Consider the following 13,714-nt stretch of genomic DNA (forward strand, 5'->3'; position numbering starts at 1 on the left):
TTGTCAGAAAACACATGGGTATGCTACAATATTAACTGAAATGGAAAAGTCAACCTTCAAATTCAAATGTGACTGCAAGGGACCAAATAGTCTTGAAAAAGAACAAAGTTAAATGGCTTACACTTTCTGATTTCAAAATATATTAAAAAACTACAGTAATCAAGAAAGTGAAGTGTGGTACTGACATAAGGACATATAGACCAATGGAATAAAATTGAGAGTCCAGAAGTAAATTCATACATCTATAGGCTGATTGATTTTTTGACAAGGTTATCAAGACCATTCAATGAGGGGAAAACAGTCCTTGTAACAAATGGTGCTGGACCACCTGAATATCAATATGCCAAAGAATGGAGCAGGACCTATACCTCACAGCATATATAAAAATTAACTAAAAGTAATCCACAAAGAGAAAGAAAAATACCATACAATATCACTTACATGTGTAATCTCAAAAAAAAAAAGGACACAAATGAACTTATTTACAAAACAGAGACAGACTCACAGACATAGAAAACAAACTTACGGTTACCGGGAGGAAACAGGGTAGAGAGGGATAAGTTGGAAGTTCAGGATCTGCAGATACTATATATAAAATAGATAAAAAGCAAGGGCCTACTGTACAGCACAGGAACTATATTCAGTATCTTATAATTGCCTATAATGGAAAAGAACATGAAAAGAAATATATATGTAATATATATGTATATATATGTATAAATGAATCACTATGTGTATAAATTAACATAACATTGTAAATAGACTATACTTCAATTAAAAAATCAACTAAAATGGATCAACAACCTAAATACAAGAAGTAAAGCCATAAAACTCTTAGAGGAACACAAGGGATAAATCTTCATGACCTTGGATTTGACAACTGATTTTTAGATATGACTGACACCAAAAACATGAGAAATAAAAGAAAAAAAATTTTTTTATTGGATTTCATGCAATTTTAAAACTTTTGTGTGTCTAAGGATACTATCAAAGTGAAAAAACAATCTACAAAGTAGGGGAAAATATTTGAAAGTCATTCATCTAATAAGGGTCTAGTATCTGGAATAAAGAACTCTTACAACTCAACAACAAAAAGACAAATAATCCAATTTTAAAATGGAAAAAGGACTTGAATGGACACCTCTCCAAATAAGATAAACAAATGACCAAGAAACAAATGAAAAGATGCTCAGCATCACTAGTGTGAGGGAAATGCAAATCAAAACCCACACTGAGATACCAATTCACATCCAATAGGATGGCTACAATCAACAAAATGGAAAATAACAAGTATTGGCAAGAATGTAAGAAATAGGAATCGTCATAAATTGCTGAAATGAACATAAAATGGTACACCCATTATGAAAAACTGTGTCATGGTTTCTCAAAAAATTAAACATAGAATTACAAATGACCCAGCAACTCTACTCCTAGGTTTATACACAAAAGAATTGAAAATAGGTGCTTATTTACTCAAACAAATATTTGTAATTTCAAGTCAATATTATTTGCAGCAGTCAAAAACGAATAAATTTCTACCATGAGGGGATAAACAAATTGTGGTATACCCATACATTGGAATATTGTTCAGCTGTAAAAAAGAATGAAGGTCTCAGACATATTACAACATGGACAAATCCTAAAAACACTATACTCTGTAAAAGACAGCAGATAGTAAAGGCCTTATTTTTATGTGAAATGTCCAAAATAAACGTTGGCAAGAATATGGAGAAATTGGAACTCTTGACTATTAGTGGGAATGGAAAAAGATGCAGCTGCTATAAAAAACAGTATGGTAGTTCCTCAAGAAGTTAAAAATGACTACTGGAGGTGTGCTGGCCCTTGTGCCTACTGGCTGTGAGGCCCTTCCTCATGGGGAGGCAGTCAGACAATGATGGGCAGAGCTGGGTCTTGGCATGGTTGGCTGCTTGGCTTAGGTTGTTCCAGGGCTGGCACCACCTGCTAATGAGCAGGTCCGTGTCCCAGCAAGGCTGCCTGTGGGCAGGGAATCCTGAGAGAGCTGTCTGCTCCCTATCAACCTAAGGATGAGGCAGACACAAAGAAAAGGCAGTGCTAAGGATGCTGCAGAGAGATGGAGTCAGAGCCTTGATTTAACCCCATCTTATCACTGCTCTATCTCTGAATTTTTCCTGTGAGATGAGTTAAATTCTCTTTATTGTTTAAACCCTAATCTTTTCAATTCAAACTAATTAAGTAAATTGTAAAATGGCCACACATTCCTCCCATAACTCTATGGATGCCCCTTTACAGTGCAACTAAATCTTTCTTTCCCAGAAAAGGTGCAGTCTATTTCTCCATCCTTTAATCTGGGCTTAGCTATATGGGACATTTGGCTAATGGGACATTAGCAAATATGACACAGCAGAGGCTTTAAAAATGCTTGTGCATTAGGGCTTTCCCTTTTGGCCACCAGGAACACTAAGTATAAAGTAAAGAAGTCTGTGCTAGCTTCCTGGAGAATGGAATACCACATGGAGAGGGGCTCCAGCTTTCCCAGGCAAGGCTCTAGACATGTGAGTGAGGCCATCCTGGAACATACAGCCACAACCAAGCCAGCCTCAGGTCACAAAAACTGCTTAACCAACATAGAGAATCTTAAGCAATAAATGTTTTAAGCCACTAAATTTTGGATAGGTTTTACACAGTATTATTGACTGGATGTTTGTGTCCCCCCAAAATTCACACATGGAAGCCTTAACCCCCATTTGGAAACGGACTTCTGAGGAAGTAATTAAGGTTAAATGAGGTCATAAGGGTGGGTTCCTAATAGAACAGGATTAGTGTCCTAATAAGAAGAGACACCCGAGGTTTCTCTCTCAGCGCTCTGGGAGCCAGGAATAGATTTACCAGAAATCAACCCCACTGGACCTCAGTCTGAAACTTCTAGTTTCTAGAACTATGGGAAAAGAAATGTCTGTTGCTTGCCACCCAGTCTGTGGCACTTTGACCTGGCAGCCCAAGCTGACGAACACCACATGGCACAGCAGGACATAGTGAGTCATAGCACTAGCCCTGCTGATTATTTTTAAAAGGTTACTACTAAAAAACTATTATTTTTCAGTAGATATAATTCAAGTCTTAAACGAATTTATGGTTTAAGCTAATAACAGGTTGCCTTCTGCTGTCCTACCTCTTCATTTGCTCTTCCTGGACCACTAAAGTTCTTTTCTGAGTGTTTAATATTGAACAGAGTAAAAACAGCTTCATCTATTGACCAAAACAGAATTTCAGTTTGGTTACAGGGTACTAGAACAATGTATCCACATTAATTCATTAAGACATTTGAGCACATACTATTTACTTGACTATGATAAGGATGCAAGAAAACACAGTTTCAACTCTCAACACTATTCAGGGAAAGAGATGGACAAAATGAATAGTTTGTAGTACAGGGTGATAGACTTTCATAGGTTCTATCATGTCAATGTAATCTATAGCTTCATATTTTATACATTAATGCTCCTAAACCAACTTTCCAAATACCAAAGTCAGGCTTTCATATATCAATAGATTAACAACCTCAAGGTATAGCATGGTCATACTGCCTGCAAACTAACTGTTCACTTTTGTTATATTTACCAATACAGCCATTATTCTATTTTATTAGTTCAGTAAACACTTGTCTGTTGCCACAAATTTTATATTATTTTGCTTTTATTATTTTAAATTCAGGAAAATGACAAAACCAAAATTCTGATACCAGTGATAATATGATCAAGAAAAGGTAGAACTCATAAAGTATACTGAAAGGAGGCAGCTTTGGACGGCCAACCACGTGTTCAATTATTAAGTAAAAACCAAAGTGCATAACCACTGGCTATATTTAAAAGTCAAGCCAAAGTGACAAAAGAAGCGGAGAAGTCTTTGGAATTATGAACTGCTGATTATAAAAACAATACTAGTGGTCCAAATGCACAAGAACAGTCATGGGTCCATAGAGTTCTTGATGAGATACTGCTTGCTATAGATTCCTTAATCATTTCAAAAGGTCAAAATGAGAATCTGAGATAAGAAATTAATTGTAAAAATTAGAAAAGGTAAATGTATAGAGACAGAAGGTAGATTAGTGGTTGTCTAGGCCTAGGGGTTGGGAGGAATGGGAAGTGACTGCTAATGAGTACAGGGTTTCTTCTTAGGGTGATGAAAATGTTCTAAAATTGATTGTTGTGATGGTTTTGCCATTCTAAACATACCAAAAACCACTCAACTGCAAGCTTTAAATGGGTAAACTGTATGGTATGTGAATTATATCTCAAAAAGTATATTGCTGATAAAAGTTTTAACCTGAAAGCCTCAACAATTAAAAAGATATTAATTTGTCAGTAGTTAATGTTCAATCTATGCTTTTCATGTCCATTAATTCCAAGATTAAAAAAGAAGTAAAACGCACCACAAAACATTATACCCTTGGAAAAAGAACATTCTCCCTGAAACAAATAAATCTACTGTTCAACCTTCATACTTTCAACTTTCATACAGATTTTCAGAAATACACATCAGTAGCAGATGGCCTATGTAACATAGTAAGTCCTATAACCAAAGTGTGAACAAAAAGGTGAGGAGGTACAGTGGTTGGAACACAGTATCAGTGCATGGTTTACTACTGTGTCTTTAATTAAAAGACTTTCCTATCAATCTGCAACTTACCTTCATCATGATATTTAGTGCATATTTTTGATCTTCCCTCCTTGCTACAGCTTTTGCTTCCATTGCTTCTTTTGCTCTTTCTTGTGCTTGTAGGATAGATTTCTCCCTTATTCTCTGCATCATCTCTTTGTCAACTAAAACATAAGGAATATCACTCAATTAGGATTATGATGAATTTGTTTCACTTAGGAGAAACTGCTTACATACTGATCCGGGATGAGATGTTTCTGGACCCAACTTTACATGGAGAAGTGAAAACATTTCTCAATATTAAACTGGTCAAGAAGCTAATATTAAAAGGTAAGCAAGCAACTGTAATCGTAAAGGATGAGTACAGAACGCACACCTTTGTGCACTGAGAGAGACAGACAGACCAAGACAAAGAAACAGAGAGGGAGGATAAGAATGGGAGACAAGAAGAACAATGCAGAGGAGAAATAAGACGGGAAATGAGGAAGGGGACAGGGGAGGGAGAAAAAGGGAGAGTGTCACAAGAGGGAGAGAGAAGATAGTGCAATGAGAGGGAGGGGGAGAGGGAAAAAGAGCAGGAAGGGTCGAGATGGGGGAAAGAGAGCACATTTATCCCCCCTCTCTGTTGAGAAACTAGGGCTACTGCTTATAAACCTGATCGCAGTAAATTATCACTATGGGGGTCTCCTACAAGAGAAGATGGGTTGAGACTATCTGATATGACCATCACCTACAAAAATGGTGAGTTATACATAAGAAGAATACAGGGCCAGCCCTAGGAAAAATCATATAGTATCATGACATGTATATACAGAACTTTAACATTCACAATTATCTTTTATTCATGTTATATATAGAACCTTACCATTCACAATTATTTTTTATTCAGTGATTCACTGGTTCAGAAACTGCAGGCTGTGATCCACTAGCGGGTAAAAGGGAAGAAGGATAAGGAAGGGATCTAGACTTTCAGGGGGGTAAAAACAGGAGGGGAGAGGAAACTTGGGAGGAGAGGGCGAAGCAGGGGAGGAAAAAGAGGGGCAGGAGTGGAGTGATGAATAGTAAAGTCCTATAAACCCCTTCGTATTGCTTTAAAATCTATGAAAGAATACACAAAGAAAACTAGTTATATTAAAATGCTTACAAAATATTCAAAAACAAATTTGTGATACACAAGTATGTGCTTTATTATTAAATAATATATAGCAAGATGTCTAACAAATACTAAAATTTCAAATTAACTACATATAAAAGATAGTAGCACCTGTGACATGAATATATTTGTGATTTTTATTGATACTACTGTTGTTTGTTGCTTACATTCATAATTGAAGAGAACACTAAATTTCAGTCAAAAATAAGTAAATGGTATGGAATTTTTACCCATCCAAGATCTTGGCTGGGAAGTAGTACTGGAACTAGGTCTGAAGCCTCTCCCCAACCCTCTTCCTGTTTAGTAACAGGGGGGCAGACAGTTGGACCAGCTTCAGGGACAGAAATAATTAAAAGAAAATCAAATTTCCAAATGAAATTCTTCACATCTAAAAGAAATGAAAAACTTTTGGTCAACTAATCTTCGACAAAGGAGGCAAGAATATACAATGGAATAAAGACAGTCTCTTCAGCAAATGGTGTTGGGAAAACTGAACAGCAGCATGTAAAACAATGAAGCTAGAACACTCCCTTACACCATACACAAAAATCAACTCAAAATGGATTAAAGACTTAAACATAAGACAAGATACAATAAACCTCCTAGAGGAAAATATAGGCAAAACATTATCTGACATACATTTCAAAAATTTTCTCCTAGAAGAAATAAAAGCAATAATAAACAAATAGGACCTAATGAAACTTACAAGCTTCTGCACAGCAAAGGAAACCATAAGTAAAACAAAAAGACAACCTATGGAATGGGAAAAAATTTTTGCAAGTGAAACCAACAAAGGCTTGATCTCCAGAATATATAAGCAGCTCATATGACTCAATAAGAAAAAAATAAACAACCCAGTCCAAAAATGGGCAGAAGACCTAAACAAGCAATTCTCCAAGGAAGACATACAGATGATCAATAAGCACATGAAAAAATGCTCAATATCACTAATTATCAGAGAAATGCAAATCAAAACTACAATGAGGTATCACCTCACACCAGTCAGAATGGCCGTCATTCGAAAATCCACAAATGACAAATGCTGAAGAGGCTGTGGAGAAAAGGGAACCTTCCTTCACTGCTGGTGGGAATGCAGTTTGGTGCAGCCACTATGGGAAACAGTATGGAGATTCCTCAAAAGACTAGGAACAGACTTACCATATGACCCAGGAATCCCGCTCCTGGGCATATATCCAGAAAGAACCCTGCTTCAGGATGACACCTGCACCCCAATGTTCATAGCAGCATTATTTACAATAGCCAAGACATGGAAACAGTCTAAATGTCCATCAACAGATGACTGGATAAAGAAGAGGTGGTATATTTATACAATGGAATACTACTCAGCCATAAAAACCGACAACATAATGCCATTTGCAGCAACATGGATCCTCCTGGAGAATGTTATTCTAAGTGAAGTAAGCCAGAAAGAGAAAGAAAAATATCATATGAGATCGCTTATATGTGGACTCTAAAAAAAAAAAAGGCATAAATACAAAACAGAAATAGACTCACAGACATAGAATACAAAGTTGTGGTTGCCAAGGGGGCAGGGGGTGGGAATAGATAGACTGGGATTTCAAAATTGTAGAATAGATAAACAAGATTATACTGTATAGTACAGGGAAATATATACAAGATCTTATGGTAGCTCACAGAGAAAAAATGTGACAATGAATATATGTATGTTCATGTATAACTGAAAAATTGTGCTCTACACTGGAATTTGACACCACATTGTAAAATGATTATACATCAATAAAAAATGTTAAAAAAAAAAAAACCCAAAAACCCAGGTGCACGTTCACGTGTTAGAGAGGACTCAGGAGCTGTTAGGCCCTTCCATCTCCTCCTGCTTCCCTGGGCTACACTTGCCCCTTCACCTTCTCACTCCACTTCCCTCTTCTGTCCCCTTCACACTTCTTTCCCTTTTGTCTTTGGTGAGGGCCTGGGCCTTGACAGACCAAGACTGGCCTGCCCTCTTTGGCTATATCACATTTTTCAGCCTGTAAAGCAAGTCCTGGTGTTGGTGTTTTTCCCCATGTGGTCTATAGGGCCAGCGTAATACCTGTTACGTCCTTGACAAAAATGAGTACCTGTGAGTTCCCAGAAAAACCAGACCAAGAAATTAGAATGACTAGTCATTCTCTGATTTCCTCTTTACCCAATAAAACACACAGAAAAAAAAAAAGAAATGAAAAATGAAAAACAACAAAGTCCTATCATATGACACAGAGAACTATATTCAATATTTTGTAATAACCCATAATGAAAAAGAATATGAAAAATAATATGTATGTGAAAGTATATAACTGAATCACTGCTGTACACCAGAAACTAACACAACACTTTAAGTCAACAATACTTCAATAAAAACACAGAAAAAAAAGAAAAAAACTGCTAAAGAAGGAACTTCAGGAATAAATGGAACAAGTATGTTTTGAATAATGAGGGAGGCAGCCTTAGAGTATAGACTAGAGTTCCACAATACTGTATGTGAAAAAAAGACTGTTCAACAATTTCACTGAATTGCATGTGAAACTGAGTTTGACTTCAATCTCAAACACGGTTTCTAAAGTAAAATCAGTGTTTATTACTTGTTATATAAGTTAGCTTTAACACTGTTTTGATTAGTCTAACTGGCAAACAATGGTCAAACCCAACCTGCTGTCCGTTTTCCTACAGCACACAAGCTAAGAATAATTTTTACAGTTTTAAATAGTTGAAAAAAATCAAAAGAATAGTAATATTTTATAACATACAAAAATTATAATAAATTTAAACTTCAGTCTCAATAAATATATATTGTCCATGGCTGCTTTTGTGCTACAGTGACAGAGCTGAGTAATTGTAACAGAGACCTTATGGCCCACAAAATCTAAAATATTATCTGGTTCTTTACACAAAAAGTTTGCCAAACCTTGGTTTAAATGGTCAAAATTTGTAAGAGTTGGAATAGTAAAGGCCGTATCGGGAGGCTTTATGCCCTGAATATATGAGCCCACATCCTTTAAGAGCTATTATTAATGTATTTTGAATAACTCGATCTTTAAGCTATTTAAGTGGCGGCTGAAGCACTAACTCATTTAAATCGTGCTCATGTGCCTATTTACTTTTACTAGATGAGCAACATAATCATTTCAAAAGAGGAATTTTTCAGTGGTATAAAATATAAAAAGCACAACCAGCCGAACATTTTAATAAAGAACTTACCACCTGACAGAGAAAGGGTCTCCCACATGGCCGCTTCTTTCTTGTACAAGGTGAAAACAACAGTGTCATTCCCAATCTTGGCTTTACTGTTCTCATCGTCAATGGGAGCATAGAGAAACACCTCAAATAAAAATGGAGGAGAGTTGACCTATTCAAGAAGGGAGAAACGGAAGTTAATTAAGTTACACAAATTAAAGACACTTATTAAGAAATAAGTGATAGAGGCCAAAATCATTTTCTTAAATTCCTGCTGTCAATTTTTCCAGGTTGCGAAAAACCTGCAAGGCATCTGAGGAAGCCCTGGATAAAATGATCTCTGCTCTGCTGACATATGTCTACGGATGAGGTGTTGCCTGTACGGGATTCGTGTTTTGTTTGTTTTTGTTTTGTTTTATTTTTTAATAGGACTAGAATTCTAGGATGCTTATCTGCAAGGACGCGCCCGTTAAGCGCCCACAGCCGCGCCCTCGCAGACGCTTCGGACTACACCCCCGCGGCCGCGGCAGGCGCGACTCGCTTGCCTACCTTCAGATAGCTTTCCGTGCAGAACACGTCCGCGTCTCTGATGCTGACGCCTCGGAGGGGAACCGAGATGAAGACCGCAGCCTCCGTCTGCTGCCAGCTGTAATCGCTAACCTGCAGGGGCATCCCGGGAGACGGCGGGAGAGGCTGGGAAGGACTCGCGCCCGCTGGGTTGCTAGGGAGGCCAGAGTTACCACGCGCCAGCCCTTCCGGGTCACGGCCGAGCCGCGGCGCCCGTGTTCCCAGCGTGCCCCGGGCGCGCCCCTGCGGCCGCCGCGCGGACTCCCCTCGCGCCTGCCGGGGGACCCCTGGCGGGGCATTCCAACTGCTTAGGGGGGAGTGTCTTATCCCTTCCCCGCAGTCTGAGCGAGTGTCCGAAAGAATCGGTCCACATCCGCTTATGCAAGAAACGTGCTTCACGCCAGAGAAAGCAGAAAAGAAGTACGGGAACGCGTGACCCGCGGGGAGCAGGTGCGACGCCCAGGCTCCGTGGCAGCCCCCGCCTTTTGTTAGTCCTGAAGGAGGCTGTAGAAGTTCGCACCATTTGGCGTCCCTGTTTTGGAAACTTCCTGCTCATATAGACTTTGTGGCCTGGGAGCTTGCCGGTGCTATTGTAGTCCTTCAAGTGTATAACCTATCAGCCCACTCACTACAGGCATGTAGGTGAGGTTCGCTCCCTGGTTTGAGAACTGGAGAGAAACGCCCGTAGGACTCACCTGACGAATGGCTGCAGCTTAACCATAGGATAAGTTGACTTTCCGTGGATGCGTTTTACAGTTGCTTAAAAAGACAAGTTAGCGCTGAAAGGAGCTTGAAGATGTAGTCGTCCCACATACAATAAGGAATCTGAGATCCATACACCCAACCCAGTAGCCACATAGATTAGTGTCAGAACTGTGATTGAGACTGATCTCGTAACTCCTGTTCCCGTGGTCTTGCTTTGGGTTGCTTTCTGGAAACAGTTTATAAATTACTGGAATTTGATTTTTTTTTTTTTTTGAGGACATGAAAATTAAGCACCTACGAACTATTTGCCCACCTAGGGATGGGTTTTTGTTTTGTTTTGTTTTTTAACATTTTACTTTTGGAAGTCATTAATGCAAATTTAAAAGCTCCTGAAAAAGCCCTTGAGGAAAGTTTAGGAGCAGCAGACTTGGGAGGGAGAAAAATCAGCTTTTACCTCCCAAACTGGCCACCCCTGAGTATCTTAACCAGTTTGTCACAGGTCCATCATCTCAAGGTTCCGTAACTGAATACTGGGGCCATATTAGATTTCTTTTCCGTTGTCTTCCTAAGCGAGGAACCTAAGGCTCAGTCAATCCTATGGATTCTTTTTCACGCTGCTATTTGCATTTTCTTCCCTTGTGTTCTATTCCTTTTACCATTTTGTTTCAAACTCTCTTTTATCTTCAAAACACAGGATTTATGCATTCCTTTTATATAACATTTTAAAATGTAAATTCTGCCACTATATAAAAACACAATTGATATAATTAATGTATGTATGGAAAGTAATCAAAATGATACTATGTGCTGTTCGGGAGTTTCAGGAAAATTCATTAGCAATCACTTTGTTAAGCACATACACACCTGTGCGGTGAAATTATTCTCAGGACTACCATAGTCTTATGAAACTTTCTACACTCTAAATGAATTATATCTTTAAAAAAAAAAAACTTGATCAGTTTTATTACTGAATCATTACATCAACTGATACCAGTTTAAAACACCATTAATTTTTATACATTATTTCAAGACTTAGGTACTTACCCAAAAAGTGTTTCACAAGCCTTGAAATTAATTGTCTTAAAAGTCTTAATCTGTGTTTCTTACTAGATTTAAAAAACAAAAACAAAAACAAAATCTATACTCTAATCCCAGTACTGATAGAAATTTGATCTATGACAAAGGTGGCTCTGCCCATAAATGGGGAAAAGCAAAGGAGTGACAACTGAATACATTATTGCTTGGCCAAATGGTTACCATATGGGAAAAAATGAGATTGGATCTCTACACGTGTATGGTATCACACAAAAAATGAATTTCAGATGAACTAAAGACATACAAGTTTAAGACTTAAAAAATATATATATTAAAATATATAGTTTAAAACAAAAAATATATATATATATATAAAACTTATATATATATATAAAATCTTGGAGTAAGAAAGGATTTCTTAAGTATGACATCAAAAGCACTGACCATAAAAGAAAAAGACTGAAAACTTGAACTATAATTAAGAACTGGTGTTCACTAAAAGGCCCAATAAGACTAGTGAGATATTCATGTATGTATATTTTTATGTATGATAATGGAGGAGACTGCATATGTGGGTTTTTTTAAAAGAAAAGCATCTTAATTTATCATTAAGGAGAATTTTAAAAATTCAATATTTGTAGTAACCTATAATGGAAAAGAATATGAAAATGAATATATGTATGTACATGTATGACTGAAACATTATGCTGTACACCAGAAATTGACACATTGTAAACTGACTACACTTCAATTTTTTTAAAAAAAGAATAGCTATTATTAAAGGAGGAAAGTACAGTTTTGCATGCTTAATAAAGTAGATTAATAAGAAAATATAAATAAATATAATTTTTTTAGTTTTGTCAACAAATTTCTAAGCATTTTATAACTGAGTATAGTTTAAAATTTTAGAATTTTATCTTTAAAGACAGATATTTATTATTGTAACACTAAACTGTTAAAAGTTCCAACATTTATTAAAGAGTATCAGGAGATTTGACCACATTAATACCAAAATTAACATAATTAACATTATTGGTGAAATATTAAACCATTATCTTATATTCAGTATGAATCAAGTATTGCCCAGCAGTTACAAATTAAGCTAACCAAATATTTAATAAAATATGCTCTATTTTCCTACTTTGACTACATGTACCTTCATAATGACATGGAAGGCCAGATTCAGATTTGGAATTCTCATTGTCCTTGGAGTTTCACGTAGGAACATAGCAGAGGGAACAGCCTATCCTTGGGCACAGAGATATACACACAAGAAGCACAGGGACCAACCAGGGGAAAGACTCATGGTGTTCAATGAAGCAGTCTGGGCAGAGAATTCTGGAGTTGAGGCAGCCAAACCATGGTCTAGAAGAGGGAGTGTGGGTGTCAGATGGTGCATCCTTTTGACCACAGCTTCCTTTCCTTTTGGAAAAAGTGCAGTTAGAAAAGAGTCAGAGAGGGGTTCTTGAAAGCAGGGAGTTCAGATCTAAGGTCAGGAATTTGGGGAATGCTAACATATCTTTTCAAACTAAAATCTTTTTTTTTTTTAAACTCTTCAGTGTTAACATTTGGTCTTCCAACCTAGTGTTTAAAGTCAGGCCAACTGGGTTAGAACACCAAATCTACATTTATTAACTGTGTGACCATGAACAAGTTTCTCACCCCTTAAGCTTCAGATTCCTCATCTGCAAAATAGAGGCAATAATATCTATTTGTAGGGTGTTGAGAGGATTAAATATGATTTTGTGTAAGGCTCTCATTGTTGTGCTGTTTTGTTTAGATGCAACACTTTTTCTCTTGGACCTCACCATAAGCATTTTTCTGATTGTGACAGGTATGAAATGACTTTCTAGTGAAGAATAAAAGTGAAACTTTTAATATTCATTAACTGATGCTTTTAACTTTGACAACTATACCTATGTTAGAGACCACAAATCCTATCAATCCCCAAGTCTTAAATATCTCTCCGATCCATCCACTTTTCACTGCCACTGTCTTCATATCTTGAGGTATCACTAGTTGGGAGTACCCAGTCGAGTCTTTTCTACAAGGCTCTAAGAGTCTCCTCCTTGGCTGAAGACCCAGTTTCTAACCTGCATCTTACAGCACAGGCTTCAGGCATGCATGATAGAAAGATAAAACCTGTTGATGATACAACTGAATGGCCAAGGCTAAATGAGAATGGAGGAGAGTCAGATTTTCTATTTAAATTCTCTAAATTTAACAAGGATTTGTTCAATGGTTTCCCTAAAGGAAAAAAACATACTATGGATTGTGAGGGCACTGACAAATTATGTTCAATACATAGTCTCTGAAACATGTTTATATTAGTATTATTTACCTAAAATTTGAGTTAATTTTTTTTAAATTAGGGTGAGGGTGAAGTTCTTCACAACTTTCTGTATCCTAAACCTATGCCCTTAGTTT

General features: G+C 37.1%; 1 protein-coding gene across 2 annotated transcripts in view; it reads right to left on the bottom strand.

Moving 5' to 3' along the window:
• The window catches only part of DNAAF4 (dynein axonemal assembly factor 4), a 39,761-nt gene extending 28,121 nt beyond the window's left edge, over nucleotides 1-11,640 (bottom strand). Inside the window, exons 1-3 of one of the 2 annotated variants that reach the window (XM_010969480.3) lie at nucleotides 9,530-11,640; nucleotides 9,005-9,152; nucleotides 4,669-4,802 (exon numbers count right to left, since the gene is read on the bottom strand). In XM_010969480.3, the coding sequence (XP_010967782.1) occupies nucleotides 4,669-4,802; nucleotides 9,005-9,152; nucleotides 9,530-9,652 (405 nt within the window). In that variant the 5' untranslated portion in view covers nucleotides 9,653-11,640. The remainder of the gene's footprint in view (nucleotides 1-4,668; nucleotides 4,803-9,004; nucleotides 9,153-9,529) is intronic. The other variant, XM_010969479.3, reaches the window with a different exon arrangement.
• Between the last annotated feature and the right edge of the window lie 2,074 nt (nucleotides 11,641-13,714).

This window comes from Camelus bactrianus, chromosome 6 (genome assembly GCF_048773025.1).
Source record: "Camelus bactrianus isolate YW-2024 breed Bactrian camel chromosome 6, ASM4877302v1, whole genome shotgun sequence".
Lineage (NCBI taxonomy): Eukaryota > Metazoa > Chordata > Mammalia > Artiodactyla > Camelidae > Camelus > Camelus bactrianus.